The sequence below is a fragment of the Colobus angolensis genome, unplaced genomic scaffold (assembly GCF_000951035.1).
Source record: "Colobus angolensis palliatus isolate OR3802 unplaced genomic scaffold, Cang.pa_1.0 Scaffold41, whole genome shotgun sequence".
Lineage (NCBI taxonomy): Eukaryota > Metazoa > Chordata > Mammalia > Primates > Cercopithecidae > Colobus > Colobus angolensis.
Genome location: NW_012117488.1, coordinates 7,035,473 through 7,055,561, shown reverse-complemented (window position 1 = coordinate 7,055,561; position 20,089 = coordinate 7,035,473). Strand labels below are relative to the sequence as shown.

The window sequence follows — 20,089 nt, the reverse complement described above, 5'->3', positions numbered from 1 at the left end:
TGGCTCACGCCTGTAATCCTAGCACTTTAGCAGGCGGAGGCAGGCGGATCACGAGATGGAGATCGAGACCATCCTGGCCAACGTGGTGAAACCTCGTCTCTACTAAAAAATACTAAAATTAGCCGGGCGTGGTGACACACGCCTGTAGTCCCAGCTACCCAGGAGGCTTGATGGAGGAGAATGGCTTGAACCTGGGAGGCAGAGGTTGCAGTGAGCCGAGATGGCGCCACTGCACTCCAGCCTGGCGACAGAGCGAGACTCCGTCTCAAAAACAAACAAACAAACAAACAAACCATTGAGATAACTTTAAGTTCAGTTGCATCTGAAGTGATTACCAGTAAATATAGTTTATGAACTATCTGTATCTCTTAAATTTTTGTTTAGGAGATGTCCTTTGACCTTCCACAATGATCTAAAACATTTCAAACATGTTACCAACTGTACAGACATAGATGCTCACAGTTCAGTTGGTTGAAGACTGGCCTGTTGTAAAAACAATTTGTCACCAAGAAGATTCTTGTAGCAATAAATGGCAAGAAAAAACAACCAAGTAATCTGTCATTTTATGTTTTGTCAGCAGAGCACTGTCAATTTAAATTTACCTGAGATCTTCACCTTATTCAATTAATACCCTAAGTTCTTTAGTTCACTAGGTCTAAATTCAGAATTTGAATAAATAAGATTCACATGCCTTACTTTGTAGTTTAACTAAAAACTGAATCTCTTCAAAGGGGGATTTCACAATTCTGACTTCTTTCTGAAAGAATGAGCTTATACTTTTTTTATAATGGCTAAGGAAATTGAAGTTTGGAGAAAAAAAATATATACAGTAGCTGCAAATAAAATACTTAGGAAGTAACCAAGGAAGTTAAAGATCTCTACAATGAAAACCATAAATACTCCATGTTCATGTATTGGAAGATTCAATATAGTTAAAATGTCTCTAATACCCAAAGCAATCTACAGATTCAATGCAATCTCTATCAAAATACCCATGACATTCTTCGCAGAAGTATTTTTAAAAATCCTAAAACTTACACAGAACCATAAAAGACCCAGAGTCACCAAAGTTACCCTGAGCAAAAAATAAAAATGGAGGAATCATGTTACCTGACCTCAAATTACGCAGCAGAGCTATAGTAACCAAAACAGCATGGTAACTGGCATAAAAACAGACACATAGACTAGTAGAACAGACTAGAGAACCCAGAAACAAATTCATTCACCTGCAATGAACTCGTTTTTTACAAAGGTGCCAAGAACATACATTGGAGAAAGGACAGTCCCTTCAATAAATGGTGCTGGGAAAACTGAATATCCATATTAGAAGAATGAAACTGGATCTCTCTCCTCATATACCAAAATCAAATCAAAATGGGTTAAAGACTTAAATCTAAGACCTCAAACTATGAAACTACTATAAGAAAACATTGGGGGTGGGGCATGGTGGCTCACACCTGTAATCCCAGCACTTTGGGAAGCCGAGGCGGGTGGAACACCTGAGGTCAGGAGTTTCAGGCCAGCCTGACCAACATAGAGTGAAACCCTGTCTCTACTAAGAAGACAAAAATTAGCTGGGCAGAGTGGCACACGCCTGTAGTCACAGCTACTTGGGAAGCTGAGGCAGGAGAATCACTTGAATCCGGGAGGCAGAGATTGCAGTAAGCTGAGATCATGCCATTGCACTCCAGCCTGGGCGACAGAGTGAGGCTCCAGCTCTCAAAAAAGGAAAAGAAAACATTGGAGAAACTTTCCAGTACATTGGATTGGGTAAAGATATTTTGAATAATGCCCTACAAGCACAGGCAACCAAAGCAAAAATGAACAAATGGGATTACATCAAGTTAAAAACCCGCACAGGACCAGGCATGGTGGCTTATGCTTGTAATCCCAGCACTTTGAGAGGCTGAAACAGGTGGATTGCTTGAACCCAGGAGTTTGATAACAGCCTGGGCAACATGGCAAAGCCAAAACCGCATCTTTACAAAAATACAAAAAGTAGCTGGGCATGGTGGCATGTACCTGTGATCCCAGCTACTTGGTAACCCGCAGAGGTCAAAGCTGCAGTGAGCTATGATCATGCTGCTGCATTCCAGCATGGGCAACAGAGAAGCCTTTTCTCAGAAAAATAAAAAATAAAAATGAAAACCTTCTGCACTACAAAGGAAACAATCAGCAAAGTGAAGAGACAAGTCACAGAATGGGAAGAAATATTTGCAAACTATTCATCTGATTTATAACCAGAATATATAAGGAGCTCAACTATATAGGGAAAAAAATCTAATAATCCACTTTAAAAATGGGCAAAAATGCTGAATAAACACTTTTCAAAAGAAGACTTACAAATGGCGAACAGGTATATGAAAAGGTGTTCCAACATCACTGATCATCAAGAGAAATGCAAATCAAAACTACAACGAGATATCATCTCTCCTCAAAGTGGCTTTTATGCAAAAGATAGACAATAACAAATGCTGGTGAGGATGTGGAGAAAAGGGACCCTTGTACGCTGTTGGTGAGAATGTAAATTAGTACCACCACTATGGAGACCAACTTGGAGGTTTCTCAAAAAAACTAAAAATAGAGCTTCAGTATGTCCCAGGAATCCCACCGCTAGCTATAGACCCAAAAGAAAAGAAACCAGTGTATCGAGGTATCTGCACTCCCTTGTTTACTGCAGCGCTATTCACAATAGCCAAGATTTAAAAGCAGCCTAAGTGTCTATCAACAGATGAATGAGTAAAGAAAATGTGGTACAAATAAACAATGGAATACCATTCCGCCATAAAAAAGAATGAGATTATCTCATTTGCAACCACATGGATAGAACTGGAGGTCATTATGTTAAGTGAAAAAACCAGGTGCAGAAACACAAACTTCACATGTTCTCACTTATTTGGCAGTAAAACATAAAACAATTGAACTCATGGAGATAGTAGAATGATGGTTACCAGAGGCTGGGAAGAGCAGTAGGGTGGGAACTGGGGATGGTTAATGGGTACAGAAATATTAAGTTAGATAAAGTGAATAAAATCTAGTATTTGATAGCACAAAAGGGTGATTATAGTTAACAATAATTATACATTTTAAAATAAGAGTATAATTTGATTTTTTGTAACACAAAGAAAGGATAAATGCTTGAGGTCATAGATACCCTATTTACCCTGATGTGATTTTCACACATTGTATGCCTGTATCAAAATATTTCGTGTACCCATAAATATATACACCTACTACATGCCCACAAAAATTACAAAGTAAAAGAAACCTAACTCTATAATTCCTTTTCCAACATAGATTCTAACCCAATATCATTCTGTTACTCTCTGGGAGACCCTCCCCCACTCTAAAATGTCCTTATATATCCTGAGAAGGTTTCAAATCAAGACAAGTATGCCATTTTGTCTACACTAGGACCTGTCTAGAAAACAAACCTCGGCCGGGCGCGGTGGCTCAAGCCTGTAATCCCAGCACTTTGGGAGGCCGAGATGGGTGGATCACGAGGTCAGGAGATCGAGACCATCCTGGCTATCACGGTGAAACCCCGTCTCTACTAAAAATACAAAAACTAGCCGGGCGAGGTGGCGGGCGCCTGTAGTCCCAGCTACTCGGGAGGCTGAGGCAGGAGAATGGCCGAAACCCAGGAGGCGGAGCTTGCAGTGAGCTGAGATCCAGCCATTGCACTCCATGCACTCCAGCCCGGGCGACAGAGCGAGCTCCCGCCTAAAAAAAAAAAAAAAAAGAAAACAAACCTCATTCCTCCATTGGTTCCACAAGTCTAACTATTATATTATAAATGCTTGTGGATTCTGGAGTGCCCTCAGGCATTTCAGGCTTTTTTTGTTTTTCCTTTTTTTTTTTTTTTTCGAGATGGAGTTTTGCTGTTGTTGCCCAGGCTAGAGTGCAATGGCGTGATCTCAGCTCACCGCAACCTCTGCCTCCTGGGTTCAAGCAAGTTTCCTGCCTCAGCCTCCCGAGTAGCTGAGATTACAGGTATGCGCCACCATGCCCAACTAATTTTGTGTTTTTACTAGAGACGGAGTTCACCTTGTGGGTCAGGCTGGTCTCAAACTCCTGACCTCAGGTGATCCACCCGCCTCAGCCTCCCAAAGTGCTGGGATTATAGGTGTGAGCCACCACACCTGGCCTCATTTCAGGCATTTTAATCTATTTACCTAAGACAGGTTACCCTTTAAATTGATTAGAATTTTATTTACAGCTTAACCAGGAACCAAATAAAGCAGAACTCCCAGGACATATACATAACCTGAATCTATCCTGATCAGATAGACTTCATGCCTTGGTGATTTAAGAATCAGGAATTATGTGAAAAAATACTCCCATCATCTGTCATAAAGTTAACTGTATTCTGATTTTTTTATTCCAGAATGTAAGTTTCCCTTTCACTTGTTGCATTCCCTGAGCAATCAAGTAATCAAAACATTTTAGAGCTGCAAAGGATTTTGAAGAGTTCAAGTCACTTACCACTAAGAAACTGACACTCAGACCAGTGAATGGTTTTGTAGGTTATAAGGGACCAGAAATCTGCTTTTCTGGCTCCCAATCAATCTGATTACCTTGTGTGAGATTCTACTTTATTGATATATTTAAACATAGCCCATGTCAGCATTTAGGATTTTCTAAAGTACATCGAGCAATCTTTGTATGCCGTATTATCAAATCAAACAGGAAATAAAAATTACTAGAATCCTTATTTCTAGAAATTGAATAAGTATCAGAAGTTCTTAAGCTTGATTTTCAGCTCTGCTACTGACACTGAAAATCATTTTGGAAAAGTGCAGAGAAAACATGATGGGTAGATACTTTGAAAGGAGGGACTAGATCAGAGATGGCAGATAGGTTATACATCCACCAAGAGTTACTCCTTCTCAAACCCATAGTTGACTATGGTAATTCTGAGATGTAGCCTTGGGATCCTACTTAGTAATTCACTTCTAGATAGTCAGTACTAGTTGATGGGAATTAGCATGCAAGATAAAATTGATTTTCCATTCCTGGCAGTAGAGTTGTAAAGCAAAATTATGCAGTAAATGAAAGATTAGACAGGAACTTAATAGTCACTTTATTTTTGGTTATTGAGATATCAGTCTCCTTTCATTTGAATTGTTGGCATCATTTTGTTCATTAGCTAATTAGTAACAGGTAAAAAATGTGAAAATCCCACATATTATATGTTAGGATTTAGTATATGATTTGGTGAGGATCAACTACAAATTCTAAGCATGCCTAAAATTTTTTTGGTTTTGTTTTGTTTTGTTTTATTGTTACAGAGTTTCGCTCTTGTTGCCCAGGCTAGAGTGCAATGGTGCAATCTCGACTCACACAACCTCTGTCTCCCGGGTTCAAGCGATTCTCCTGCCTCAGTCTCTGGAGTAGCTGAGATTACAGACATGCGCCACCACACTCAACTAATTTTGTATTTTTAGTAAAGATGGGGTTTCTCCATGTTGGTCAGGCTGGTCTCAAACTCCCGACCACAGGTGATCTGCCTGCTTTGGCCTCCCAAAGTACTGGGATTACAGGCGTGAGCCACTGCGCCAGCCAAGCATGCCTGAAGTTTTAATTAGCCTCTCGTAGTTTCAATAGCAAAGGGTTACTCAAGTTAGCACAAGCAATGAGGAGATTATTGTAAAGATCAACATACAGCAGCAGTGGAGGCGCATATCCCTTGTAAATCCCAAAACAGAAACTGTCACGCTAATAAGCCAAACTGGAAGTAGATCCAAGGCTAGATACTTCAGCCCCAAGACTTCTTGATTCCTCTCTAGTGCTTAGTTATAAACATGAATCAGCTATGTTACTTCCTCAGTTTGCTTCTCACTACCAGTTAACTCAGTCATTTTTTCTATGCTTTATCTTTTGCTATCTCTTTTTTTTTTTTTTTTTTGAGACGGAGTCTTGCTCTCTATCGCCCAGGCTGGAGTGCAGTGGCGCGATCTCGGCTCACTGCAAGCTCCGCCTCCCGGGTTTACGCCATTCTCCTGCCTCAGCCTCCGGAGTAGCTGGGACTACAGGCGCCCGCCATCTCGCCCGGCTAGTTTTTTGTATTTTTTAGTAGAGACGGGGTCTCACCGTGTAGACCAGGATGGTCTCGATCTCCTGACCTCGTGATCCACCCGTCTCGGCCTCCCAAAGTGCTGGGATTACAGGCTTGAGCCACCGCGCCCGGCCGCTATCTCTTTATAGATAAGTATAGCTTTCCCGTAACATAGGCTTGCCTCATGGCTGTGATACTATGATACTGCCTCATGACTTTTCTGTATTCTTTTTTTTTTTTTTTTGAGATGGAGTCACTGTCGCCCAGGTTAGAGTGCAATGGCACGATCTTGGCTCACTGAAACCTCCCCTGGTTCAAGCAATTCCCTTGCCTCAGCCTCTGGAATAGATGGGATTACAGGCGCATGCCACCACGCCCAGCTAATTTTTTTTTTTTTTTTTGTATTTTTAGTAGAGATGGGGTTTCACCATGTTGGCCAGACTGGTCTCAAACTCCTGACCTCGGGCAATCCGCCCCTCTTGGCCTCCCAAAGTGCTGGAATTATAGGCATGAGCCACCGCACCTGGCTCTCTTTTCTATATTCGTGTTAGTAATGTCTACTAACGCTTGAATCTTGAGCTCTTTTCCCAGGTCTAATTCCCAAGGGCTCATCTTTTTACAGCAGAACATTTTGTTTGTTTCTGGTCAGCCCAGGATTTGGTCTCCAGCATTGGTTGCATCAGAAATGATAAAGGGAGTTCTTAAAATCCCAAACATGGCTTCTTTGCCATTACTTTAGAAGGGATACTATAGGTTGAGTATCCCTTATCCAAAATGTTTGGTGTCAGAAATGTTTCAGATTTCAGATTTTTTCAAATTTTGGGATATTTGCATTATATCGGTTAAACAATCCTAATCCAAAATCCAAAATGCTCCAATGAGCATTTCTTTGGAGCATTATGTCAGCATTCAAAAAGTTTCAGATTTTTGAGCATTCCAGATTTCAGATTTTAAAATTACGGATACTTAACCTGTATAGTGGGGTCCTGTATAGGTTTACCTCAGGACAACAATAAAGCAGGTCTTGACTGATCTATCTTGAGTTTGTTTAATTAAAAATTTGTTCTGGGATGGGCACATTGGTGGCTCATGCCCGTAATCCCAGCACTTCCGGAGGCCGAGACGGGCAGATCACTTGAGGTCAGGAGTTTGAGACCTGCCTGAGGCAGGAGAATCACTTGAACCTGGGAGGCAGAGGCTGCAGTGAGCCAAGAGTGCGCCACTGTACTCCAGCCTGGGTGACACAGGGAGACTCTGTCTCAAAAAAAAAGAAAAAAAAAATTATTCTGAATTAAAATATCAAATTTTAATATGTAACAAATTAAAACTTTTAGCCTACTAACTTGCATACCAGTGAATCAAGAATGTCCTTATGCTATAATTATTATAGATTATTAACTAATTATTATCTAATAATGAAGTGACCATATATGTATCTGAGTCATCTTTCACTTAGGTTCATAATAGAGGCTAATATTAATACAGTGGCATACAGAGTTTTTGTATAGATATATAAATACTTTCTTAAAGTACTAATGTATACTTAAAATAGCGTTTGACATGGTCAAAATGACAAATCACATTCTAAGTTTTAATTATTATAAGAAATATGGAAAGTAATATGTAAAACTAAGGAGATGCTATATTTCAGGAGATAATCTTTTAATTTTGATACCATTAAAACAACTAGTGGTACTTGTTAGGGTTTTGTAGCGCTACAATCAGTACCAGATCAGAGGAATTTTAAGTTTTGTTGGAGATAAATCCTTATTTTAACATAAATCAAGGAAGAGCAATGCTTTGAAATCTAGAAAAGCTTCAGCTCTTGTGTTGATATGATTAGTGTATCCTTAAGGATTATCCTGCTTTGATAATTCCTTTTAGAGTAATAATTCAGCTACCTTATTTTTTATTTTTTCTTATATACATTGTATATTTTTAATTGTATCATACATTCTTGTAAACTGCCATAAATCCTGAGGAAAAACACAGGAAATAATACACAAATGAAGCCTGATATATATAAAGACTGGCATTTTCACCTGGAATGATTGTTCATGTTTTTTATTATTGAGGCATCAAAACCCAGGAAGAAATGTATATGGTAAAACAGTTTTCATCATTCTATAGCCATTTTAACTAGCCCAGAGGCTAATTAAAACTTTAGGCATGCTTAGAATTTGTCGTTGATCCTAACCAAGAATCATAAATTCTGTCTTTCTACTTCCAAATGTGTATTTCTACTTCATGTAAAATGCTATCTATTTAACCTTAATTTTTGACCAAGAAAAGATGAATTATTTAGAATAGTAAAGTATGTCCTGGTCACAAGTCCATTATAATGTAATTTGTCACGTTACTTAGTTGTATAGATTTATACTCATTTCATTACACAGTCCTATTTACTAGTAATATGTCCTTTAGAGTTAGAATAATAAAGATTATATATATTTCCAAGTTTTCATTTTTAGTTTATTTAATGTTTTTGTGTTTTCCTTTTTATTTCTTGAACAAATCAGAGACCAGAAATGAGTGGAATGCTATCTTAAGCCAAAAAAACTATTACAATTTTTATTTAATACTACTTAAATGAAGAAAGATAAATAAAGAAACAAAATTCCAATTGATAATTATCCCATTCAGACATTAGTAAATATGTCGCTCAATCCAAGTCGACCTTCCTCATCAGAGGTAAGAAAATCTTTTTATACTAAAATATAAGAAAGACTTGCTTATCATTGTTTTTGAAAAGTTTTATAAAAGCAAAAACATAAATTATATAAAGTATTAGATATTGACTCCACCATGATCCCAACTTCATATATCCCATTGCCTGGTTACACTTCTCGTGTCGCTAGCTCACTTCCTCTACCCCAACCATATTGGGATCCCCAATGCATTGATTCTATCACCTTTTTTACTATTTCTCAATTGTATGGTTGAAGGTGGTACCCTCCATATCTAGCTTAAGTTCCATAGAGCAGTCATGATCACTCTTTTGCACATACTTTTGACTCCTTGCCCCTCTGTCACTTCATTGTGCTGCTTGACAAAACAACAGACATGGTTAATGCATTTCTCCACCTGTTCTGTACCTACCATGAATTTCAAATGGAATCTTTTCTGGTGGGCAGTCTTACTATCTGCGACTCATTAATTCACTCTTTCACTCTTCTAAACAAGTATGTCATACCATCTTAGACCCCCAATACCTTCTCTCTATTTTCTCTTAAACCAAGTGCAATCAAGATTTCATCTCCATTATTCCACCAAAACTGTTCTCATTAAATTCACCCTTTCATTACTAAATCTGTTGGTTAATTCTTATCCTAAACATTCTTGATCTATGTGTGCACAACAGCTGACACCATTAATCACTTTCTCTTCCTTGACATAGGCTTCACTAGGCTTCTAGCATACATGTTTTGTTTGTTTTCTTCTTACCTCCCTGGCTGTTCAATCTCAGTCATCTTTACTGGGCCTTCATCTTCCTCCTGACCTCTTAATTTGTGAATACATCAGGGTTCAGCTCTTTCATGTTTGTTTTCTTCTTACCTCCCTGGTTGTTCATTCTCAGTCATCTTTACTGGGCCTTCATCTTCTTACTGACCTCTTAATTTTGGAATACATCAGGGTTCAGCTCTTTGTTCTCTTCTTTGCCTACACGCATTCCTTGGTGATCTTATCTAGTCTAATAGATTTAAATACCAACTTTATGCCAAGGATTTCCAAATTTATAGCCTTATCTCAGTCCTCTTTCCCAAATTCCAGATTCACATAGGCCTATATTCAGCTGACTAACTGACATCTCCACTTGGATGGCCAATAGATATCTCATCTTCATATGTCTGAAACTGGATTTTTTTTCCCTTCCCTAAAACTTGCACTACCCATGACTTTTGCCATTTCAGATACTGAAAGGTCAAATCTATCCTTTCAGTATCTGAGGCCAAATGCCTTGGAGTCATACTTGATTCTTCTTGCATACTTGAGTCTTCTACTTGACTCTTCTTTCAAACTCCACTTCCAATAGATTGACTCTGACTCTTCTACTTGACTCTTAAACTCCACTTCCAATTGATTGACTCTAACTTTTAAATACATACAAAATCTGTCGCTTTTTTTTTTTTTTTGAGACGGAGTCTCGCTCTGTCGCCCAAGCTGGAGTGCAGTGGCCGGATCTCAGCTCACTGCAAGCTCCGCCTCCCGGGTTCACACCATTCTCCTGCCTCAGCCTCCCGAGTAGCTGGGACTACAGGCGCCCGCCACCTCGCCCAGCTAGTTTTTTGTATTTTTAGTTCACCGTGTTAGCCAGGATGGTCTCGATCTCCTGACCTTGTGATCCGCCCGCCTCGGCCTCCCAAAGTGCTGGGATTACAGGCTTGAGCCACCGCGCCCGGCCCTGTCTGCTTTTTAATAACCTTTACTGCTAGCACATGAGTCACCATTGTCTCACACTCTAATTATTCCAGTAGCTTCATAACAAGTTCCCTTTTCTTGCCTCTTATAGTCTGTTCTAGCTATGATCCCCATCACTCAGCTAATTAAGTAAAGCATTATGTATATCCTGATATAATGCAATATAAAATACAGGACACCACTTCAAAATATTATTGCCCCTGTGTCACTTGAAGGCTGTATAGTTAACTGTTTACAGGAGGTAAGAGAGGTTGGAGAAACAAGTTAAATGACACCTTAGAGATAATGAAGTATATTCAGAATGTGGAACATTCTATAAGACAACTGGCTCAGTATCTTTTAAAAAGTCAATGCCATGTTAAAAATAAAAAGCAAAAAATAGGTTTGGGAGCTCTTCAAGATGAAAGTTTTAAAAGATGTAACAACCAAATGCATTGTGTGATCTTTGTTTGAATTCTAGGTTAAGAAAATATTTCAAGGACAATTGGGAAAATTTAAATATGGACTGGATATTAATTGACATTAAGGAATTTTAATTTTTTAGATGTGAAAATGAAACTGTGATTATGTTACAGAGGTTCTTATTTTTAGAATATGGATGCCAAATAATTTAGGGATATAGTGTCGCGATGTCTGATTTACTTTGAATATTTTATTCGGAGAGAGAGAATTACTTTATTTATATGTATGTTTAAAATTTTTCCTATTAAATAAAAATATATGTCAGATCTTAATGTTTCTCTTAAAACCATGCATTAGCTTCCCATTTTGTAGGTGAAAATGGCTCAGAAGGCGCTATATGTTTCCCCTCTACCTCCTTATTTTTCTGAACTTATCTTCTACTGCTCTCTCCCCTACTCTCTCTGCTTCAATCATACTGATATGCTGTCACCTTAATACCTTTATTTTATCTCTTTCTGAAACTCTTTCCATCTAGATCTTCACTTGGCTAATTCCTTCTTTTCCCTTAGGTCTTTACTCCGATATCACCTCTTCCATGAGACCTGTCCTGACTATTTAAAACTGAAAACTTCTCCATCCCATATCTTCCCATTCTTCTTTACCCCGCCCTACTTATTTTTTCCTAGTAGCTACCACTTTATAATATCTATATTATCTATTAGTGTTTTATGTTTATTTTTTTAATTTAAAAAAACTTTTTTAAATTTTACTTCTTAGAAGGCAGTATTTATTGTTTATTGGCTGTATTTCTCACAAAGCCAGGACTAGTCTGAGGCAAATGAGGTACTTGCCATAGATGAAAAATTTAAGGGGCTACCAAAAAATTGTTTTAGTAAAATTAATGCAAAAAAAATCCATGATGAACAAGATACCAATATTTTAAATAAGAGACAGGATCCAACAGTGCCATCCCTAATCATTTTGAAACCTGGGGCAAAAGAAAAAGTATATGCCCCCATATATATATGTGTATGTATATATATATATACACCTTGTAATGTATTTTTAAAATAGCTAATGGTTTTAATGAAAATATTATTGATGAGCAGCTTCCATTAAAGCCAGGAAAGTAAGATTATAATAAATCAGGGTGTGAGTGTAAATAGAATATTTAACCTTAAAATAATATTGTCAGATTTAATATGTACTTTAAAATTTTAAAATATTTTTTCAACTACTTTATTGTTCTGGAAAAAAACATTAAAATGTATTTTTTAAGAAACATGTATATAAATATTTAGTTCAAGAGAGAGTTTCCCCCTGTAAAATATTAATATATTTATATAAAGATAAGGTCATATTTATTTCAAATTTCTTAAGGTTTTGCAAATATTCAATAGTATAGCGAGGGGATAATCTTTTAAGTGCTCTAGTGTTCAAAATGCAACATACAGAAAACTTCACTATCAGATCTATACAAACATTTTGAATTTTTAGTTAATATTTCATCATCAAAAGCATAGAAGTAATTTTCTTGATTTATAAAAACAACTTGAAGAAAACCTTATGCTCAAGAACCATTTTTATCTCCTATAAAATTACTAATATTAACAGTAGGCCATATTCAAACTTTTAAAGGTTTCTCAGATATTTAATATTGCATTCAAGAATATTCATTTAAATGCTTTGACTTTTAATATGCAGGGAGTATCAAACTTAATTTGATTAAAAGATAAGACGGCCGGGCGCGGTGGCTCAAGCCTGTAATCCCAGCACTTTGGGAGGCCGAGACGGGCGGATCATGAGGTCAGGAGATCGAGACCATCCTGGCTAACACGGTGAAACCCCGTCTCTACTAAAAATACAAAAAAAAAACTAGCCGGGCGAGGTGGCGGGCGCCTGTAGTCCCAGCTACTCGGGAGGCTGAGGCAGGAGAACGGCGTAAACCCAGGAGGCGGAGCTTGCAGTGAGCTGAGATCTGGCCACTGCACTCCAGTCTGGGCGACAGAGCGAGACTCCGCCTCAAAAAAAAAAAAAAAGATAAGACTACATTTGCAATCGTTCTGTTTCTGTTTTGGTTATGTAAATTTTTTTTTTTTGTAAATTTTTTTTAAATAGAAGAATTCTAATCAAGGTCATAACAAAACATCAGTGGAAAAGTGGATAGTTACATAGAAGCACAGACACACAGACATGCCCAATGTAAGAACAATCGTTCCTTTCTCATTGGTCAGGAATAGGTTCTTCCTGGAATTCTGGGGAATAAGTACATTCCCCAAACCACAGTGTTAAACCTTTTGCAGGTGCTGAGGGCTAGCAATCATCAGAACTGTAATAGGGAGAAAATATACAAAGGATAAAGATTCCACAAGTTCACCCCAGTGGAACTGAGTAGGTGGCGAGTGAGGTGAGGTAAAGGTTGATGTTAAGAAAACTAGTCTTGGTGCCCTAGGATTCTTACTGCAGACCACAGAAAAAACACCATATGCCAAAGATGTTGAGATAATCTCATAGCCACATCTGTAACATTGTTGCCAAGGGAAAATGTGCTCCAAATGCCAAGTGGCCAACTTAAGAACAAATTTTTAGTTCATTTTGTTTTTTGTTTGTTCATAGGGATATATGTATTCCATTTTTTTCTGTTGTGTTTATTAAACTTAATTCTATAGAACATCAGTTGATTTTTTTTCACTTTAAAAGTATTTTAACTGATGTTCTTCTCAATTTATTCAGTTGGTGGAACTTCATGTTTTTTATGTCCCTGAAGGATCATGGAACTATAAGCTAAATACCATTTCAACAGAAGTTGTTAACAAATTCATTTCAGCTGGATTTCTAAGGCAAGTGTTGTGTAGTCATGTAACAATATGCCTGAAAGAAGAATCTTTCTTTCTTCAGAGAAAAATGCTTTTTGGAAATTTAAAAAGTATAAGTGAAAAATATTTTGTCCACGTGATAGATCCATTTCCTGACTTAATACTATCAATATGTAGTGCTATGTAACAATTAAATCAGTTCTGTAAGAATAGCTCACTTGGCCATACTACTACCACCCAGAAAACAGTATATAACCTGTGTATTATTATGGTCAAACACAAAGTGAATTAAGAGAGAAGTTATCTAAAATTAAAAATCTGCTAAACTACTCAAGAGGCTAAAGTGGGAGGATTGCTTTGAGGCCCAGAGGTCAAGGCTGCAGTGAGCCATGATTGCACCACTGCACTCTGGTCTGGGCAACAGAGTGAGACTCTGCCAAAATAAAAAAGAGAGAGAGAGGGAAAGAGGGAAAGAGAAAGAGGGAGAGAGAAAGAGGAAGGAAGGAAAGAAGGAAGGAAGGAAGGAAGGAAGGAAGGAAGGAAGGAAGGAAGGAAGGAAGGAAGGAAGGAAGGAAGGAAGGAAGGAAGGAAGGAAGGAAGGAAGGAAGGAAGGAAGGACTGCTGAAGATCTGAAGATCTGAGAATAGTAGTTAAAGCAATATATCTACAATGCCTCTTTCTCTGAACTGTTTAAAAATATAAACAAAGAACATGTGTTTATATGTATGTAGATGTGTATTTTCACATTCACAAAAAGACACATAACACTATGTGATCTAACTGCCTGTTGTTACCCCTTTAGCACACCTCTCTTCCTAATCTTCATCATCACTTTCTTCAACCACATCAGGCTCCTTTCTGTTCTGTAACACATAGCCCTACCTCAGGACCCTTCTACTTTCTGTTCCTTTTGTCTAGAATGAGTTTTCTGCCCCAACCATATGCTCTCCCATTTCCTTCAGGTCTTTACTCACATATTACCTTTTTGTGTGGATATTCTCTAATCACTGTATTTTAAATCATTTGTACAGTCCCTTTCTCCCTTTCCTGCCTTATTTTTCTCTGTACTACTTAGTAGTGTCTTATAGATTACATTTTTTTACTTTTTTACTTCATTAATTTTTCTATCCCACTACTAGATTATAAAGTCCATAAGGGCAGAGATTTTTGTGTTGTTGACTGCCATATTCCCATCCCTTGGAACAATGTCTGACACATAATAGATGCTCAACAAATATATGTTGATTGAATGAATTATCTAATATTTCTCATAAGGTCCTAGAAAAATAAGAGCTCAGATGATAGCGTAAGTGATGGCTTTAAATTTTAGATATTCAGGAGCAAAGTATCCCTAATAAACAAAGATGTGGAATCTGACAGTGTTAGATTATTTAAAAAATTTTTAAGCACTAGCTACTGCTACCAAACTTCCAAAATAAATATCTGTGGCTAAATCATTCATTAATGTATATATAAAGGTACATCTATTCCACAGCAAATTTTAACAATAAAATTTGGAAGTAGATTAGCAAAGAGACAGTCATTTTCTTTTTCAGTACAAAACATTTATAAACAATGTTTATTTGTATAATTTTAAAGGCAGACTTCTAATTATTTATTTTAAGAAATATTTATGGAAGACCTACAAAATACCAGCAGTGTAGAAACATAATATGTTAAGCTATATCTGACACATTAAATCAACCTTTGTGTTTGAGATAGCTGACTAAAGTTATTGAATCATTAGTATATCCAAAATCTATTTCATTTTATATTATAAGGCAATTTTATAATATTTCAGAGTATCTCCTCAACTTACTTTACGAGCCCTGAGGGAGCGTCTTGGTGAATTCCTGGGTGAAGATGCTATTGCAGAAAAATTTTTATTTCTGAAATGCATTGGAAATAATTTAGCTGTGGTAAGTTTTCTTTTTTTTCTTTCTTATTGAGAAAGACCATACCTTCTCAAATTATATTTCTTAAATGCGTATCAACTCAGCTTCTTAAGATATTATTAGATATGTAATGCCAATCAAAACAAAATGGAAATATCATTAAACATACAGATCAACAAAGATAGGTTGCATAGGTGTGTTATTGGGCATGAAAATGATGGGTTGTGTGTGTGTGAATTTCCTTGCAAAGCAGAGAAATACCAATTTAAAATGTGATCATATAAGTTCTTAAATTTAAATGAAAGTTTTTAAGTGTTTTAAGCAAGTACTTGAGTTCTGGAAAAAAAAATGGGGTTCTCATTGCTTGCGCCACAACTAGACTCATTTGATGTGAAAATGATATGGCTCCAACATATTTTTTTGGTGTCAACTGTTTTTTTTTGTTGTTGTTTTTGTTTTTTTTTTTTTTTAGATGGAGTCTTGCTCTGTTGCCCTGGCTAGAGTGCTGTGGTGCAATCTTGGTTCATTGCAACCTCCACCTCCCAGGTTCAAGCAATTCTCCTGCCTCCCGAGAAACTGGGATTACAGGTGCGTGATACCACACCAAGCTAAATTTTGTATTTTTAGTAGAGACAGAGTTTCACCATGTTGGGCAGGCTGGTCTCGAACTCCTGACTTCAGGTGATCTGCCTGCCTCAGCTTCCCAAAGTGCTGGGATTACAAGTGTGAGCCACCATCCCTGACTAGTGTCAACTATTATTTACTGAACACTCTTATTTGTAGTTTCTATGACTTAGTGGGCAGAATACTCTAAGTAGAAAGTATTCCTAGCTTAAGTTTCAAATCTAACAAGCCATCAGATCTCAAAGTTTCTGGTCTCTCATATTTATATAAATTTTATTTCCTTAATATTTTCTATATTTAAACTCTTTAAAATGCAGCATATTCTTATTTCACTCTCATTGACAGATTATATCATTATTATGTGTTTATGTGAATATTTGCTTAACATCTAACTCTGCCATTAGATTATAGTTCCTTGTGGGGAGGGACTTCATTTTATTCACCATTGTATTTATAACCAGTGCCTAACAAGGTGCTTTGCACTAGAGGTGTTTAAATGTTCACTTAACAAATTAAATCATGAATGATAATGGAAAAATAGGCATTTTCTTCCAAAGTACTACTATAATTTGCTGTGTGAGATTCTTGGGATCAGTAGCTAAATTTGAAGAGGCTTTGGTCATCAGAATTCTATTTAGTATAACTTTTGGCATATTAATATTAATTTACTGATCAGTAAGTTAGCTTTCCTCAAACAGGGAAGAAAAGTAACAATTCTCATAATTTTTTGTTCTTTTTCATGATACGTATATGTACAAAATATCAATCATAGAATCCCAGATCGGAAGGGACGTTCTAAGTAATTGAGGTCAATTTCTAAAATCCTTGTAATATTTTATTATTTTAAACAAATATTTATTAATGTTTTTCCATATACAAAACTAGAAAAGAACTAGATACAGATCTTGCCCTCAGAGTGCTCAGTGTAGTGATGAAGATTAAAATACATAAAATAAATAAATAAAATATCATATTTTATATATTCAGAAGAAAAGGAGATTACTTCCAGCAGGGGAAGAGGGGAGGTAGAAAACTTTGAGGAAGAAGCAATATTTCAATTTGGATCCTAAAAGAAAAATATTTGTTCTTGCAAAGATGAAGGGTGAGAAAAGCTTTCTGAACAGAGAAAATAGGATAAGCACAGAAGTAGAAATGCAGACAACTCAGAAATAATAAATGGCACTGTTTTTAGTGGAGCGTTGACTACATGAAAGGAAATAGTGGGGTGCAAGTTATAAAGTCGTTTGTTGAAGTTCTCAAATGCCAGATTTGTAGTTTGGATTTTTTCTTGAAACCATAGTTTTTGACTAAGAGTGACATGATCAGAGCCTTCAGTAAAATTAATTGGGCCTCACTGAGAAGGATGGATTGAAGTGAGGAGGCAAGAATTTCAGTAAGAAAGTTGTACAGTGGTTCAGGCAAGAGATAATGAGGGCCTACGGAACAAGCTGCCTCTCAAATTTCATCTATGACCATTTTCTCCTTGGTTTCATACTTCAGCTATGAAAATCTTCCTTTGGTTCTCAAATATAGCAGACTCATTTCTGATTTTTGGTCCTTGCACTTGCCTAGAAATCATTTCTCCCTGATTTTCAGATAGCTGGCTGTTTCTTTTCATAACTCAGGACTTAGCTCAAGTATTATCTTTTCTGAAAGGCCTTCCCTGACCAACTAGCTTTCAGACATTCTTTCTTCAAGTTACTCTTTATTACATCACTCTATTTTCTTTTCATAAAACATGTATCACCCTCCTAAACTGGGTTTATTTAGTTATTTAATATCTGCTTTCCCAAGTAGACCATAAACTCCATGAAAGCAGCAGAGATTTTGCCTTATTTATCATTGTATCCATACCATGTAGAACACTGCCTGACAGATAGTATGCCCTCAATATTTGTGTTTTGTTTTGTTTTTGAGACAGAGTTTCCCTCTGTTGCCCAGTCTGGAGTGCAGTGGTGCACTCTCAGCTCACTGCAGCCTCCACCTCCCAGGTTCAAGCAATTCTTCTGCCTCAGCTTCCCGAGTAATTGGGGGAGCCACCACACCTGGCTGATTTTTGTATTTTTAGTAGAGATGGGGTTTCACCATGTTGGCCAGGCTGGCCTCGAACTCCTGACCTCAAGTGATCTGCCCTCCTTGGCCTCCCAAACTGCTGGAATTACAGGCGTGAGCCACCACACCCAGTCCCCCAATATTTGTTAAATAAATAGATAAATAAATAAATAACAAATGAACTCTATGGGTTGAATATGTAGGAAATAAAATAAAGTTTACTAAGTAGGTATACAATCTTTACTAAGTGTAAAGCACTTAGAATAGTGCCAGGGACATAGTAAGTCCATGTAAGTGATAGGCATAGTTATTATTAATAAATGACATAGAACTTATGTTTGATACAGTGAATAAAAGTAACATTATATTCTTCATTTCTAGAATCTAGCAGTAGTTACTAGCTTTTAAATTTGATTTTTATATTTGCCACAAATACATGCCTTCTGCAAAAAAAGTAGAGGTAAAACTAATTGAAAAAAATGTAGCAACAGTTTTAATTTTTTCTCATTACTTATTTCTAGGTGAAGGAAAAGCAAGAATCAGAACTGAAACTCAAATCATTTGCTCCTCCATATGTATGTAATGTCACATTTTACACTTATGCTAATTTTTAACTTACAGCACTGCTTTTAATTACAAACTAACTTTTAAAATTTCCTATATGTTTTAGGCTCTTCAACCAGAATTATATTTGCTTCCTATAATGGACCATTTAGGAAATGTTTATTCACCATCATCAACAGTTATTTTAGATGAGCGGCAGACTAATAATGGTGTTAATGAAGCTGATGGAACAATCCACAGACCAATTAGTGTAACTTTGTTCAAGGAGGAACTTGGAAGAGATCCCAGTTTGTTAGAAAACACTTTGAAAGAGCTTCCTAACAAGAATCAGGAAGAAGGTGATTTTAAACTGGAATGGGAAAAAGAAAGAGGCTATTATAGTTCATTTTAGCAGTAAGTCTGTAAGCAAACCCTGAGCAAACCTAGCCTTACAAATATAGGCAGTATAAAAAGAAAGCTACAATTCCACTTGGGGATTTCTAAAAAAATAATTTTGCCAGATGGGAGGAAAAGAAAACAATTTAAGTACTATGTTAAAATAAAAACAAAATCAAAATAGTTACAGCACTTAAATGAACATTACCACCTTTACTTCTTTTTTAATAAAGTAGTTTTAGATAAAAGTAAAGCTACAGGGGAAGAGAAAGGAAAGATGACTGTGTAAAACTTTGATATGACTCAGAGACCAGAAGGGTCAGGAAAACAGTATCAAACCAACACAAACAACAACAAAAACAAAACTTTAATGTTGGGGAACATATGTATTTCAAATAATGTTAAAATTTTTATCTGATTACACCTATCAATTTACTAATAATTATTAATAATTTGATTCTTCAAAAGTGATAGGGGCCAGGAGTGGTGGCTTATACCTGTAATAAGCACTTTAGGAGGCCAAGGTAGGTGGATCACTTGAGCCCAGGAGTTTGAGACCAGCTTGGGCAACATGGCAAGACCCTGTCTCTATAAAAAATGCAAAAGTTAGCCAGGTCTGGTGGCACATGTCTGTAGTCCCAGTTACTCAGGAGACTGAGGTGGGAGGATTGCTTAAGCCAGGGAGGGGGAGGTTGCAGTGAGCTGAGATCGCACTACGGCCTCCAGCCTGGGTGACAGAAAGAGACCCTGTCTCAAAAAAAAAAAAAGATAGGTAATTTAAAATGTTTACATAAAAATTAAACTCAGGCTGGGCATGGTGGCTCACTCCTGTAATCCCAGCACTTTGGGAGGCCGAGGCGGGCGGATCACGAGGTCAGGAGATC

General features: G+C 37.0%; 1 protein-coding gene across 1 annotated transcript in view; it reads left to right on the top strand.

Annotated features, from left to right (window-relative positions):
* The window catches only part of SPATA1 (spermatogenesis associated 1), a gene marked incomplete at its 3' end in the record, with an annotated part of 52,351 nt that overhangs the window by 1,977 nt on the left and 30,285 nt on the right, over positions 1-20,089 (top strand). Inside the window, exons 2-6 of the mRNA XM_011956119.1 lie at positions 8,578-8,749; positions 13,613-13,719; positions 15,497-15,614; positions 18,788-18,841; positions 18,937-19,168. Coding sequence (XP_011811509.1) covers positions 8,714-8,749; positions 13,613-13,719; positions 15,497-15,614; positions 18,788-18,841; positions 18,937-19,168 — 547 coding nt within the window. The remainder of the gene's footprint in view (positions 1-8,577; positions 8,750-13,612; positions 13,720-15,496; positions 15,615-18,787; positions 18,842-18,936; positions 19,169-20,089) is intronic.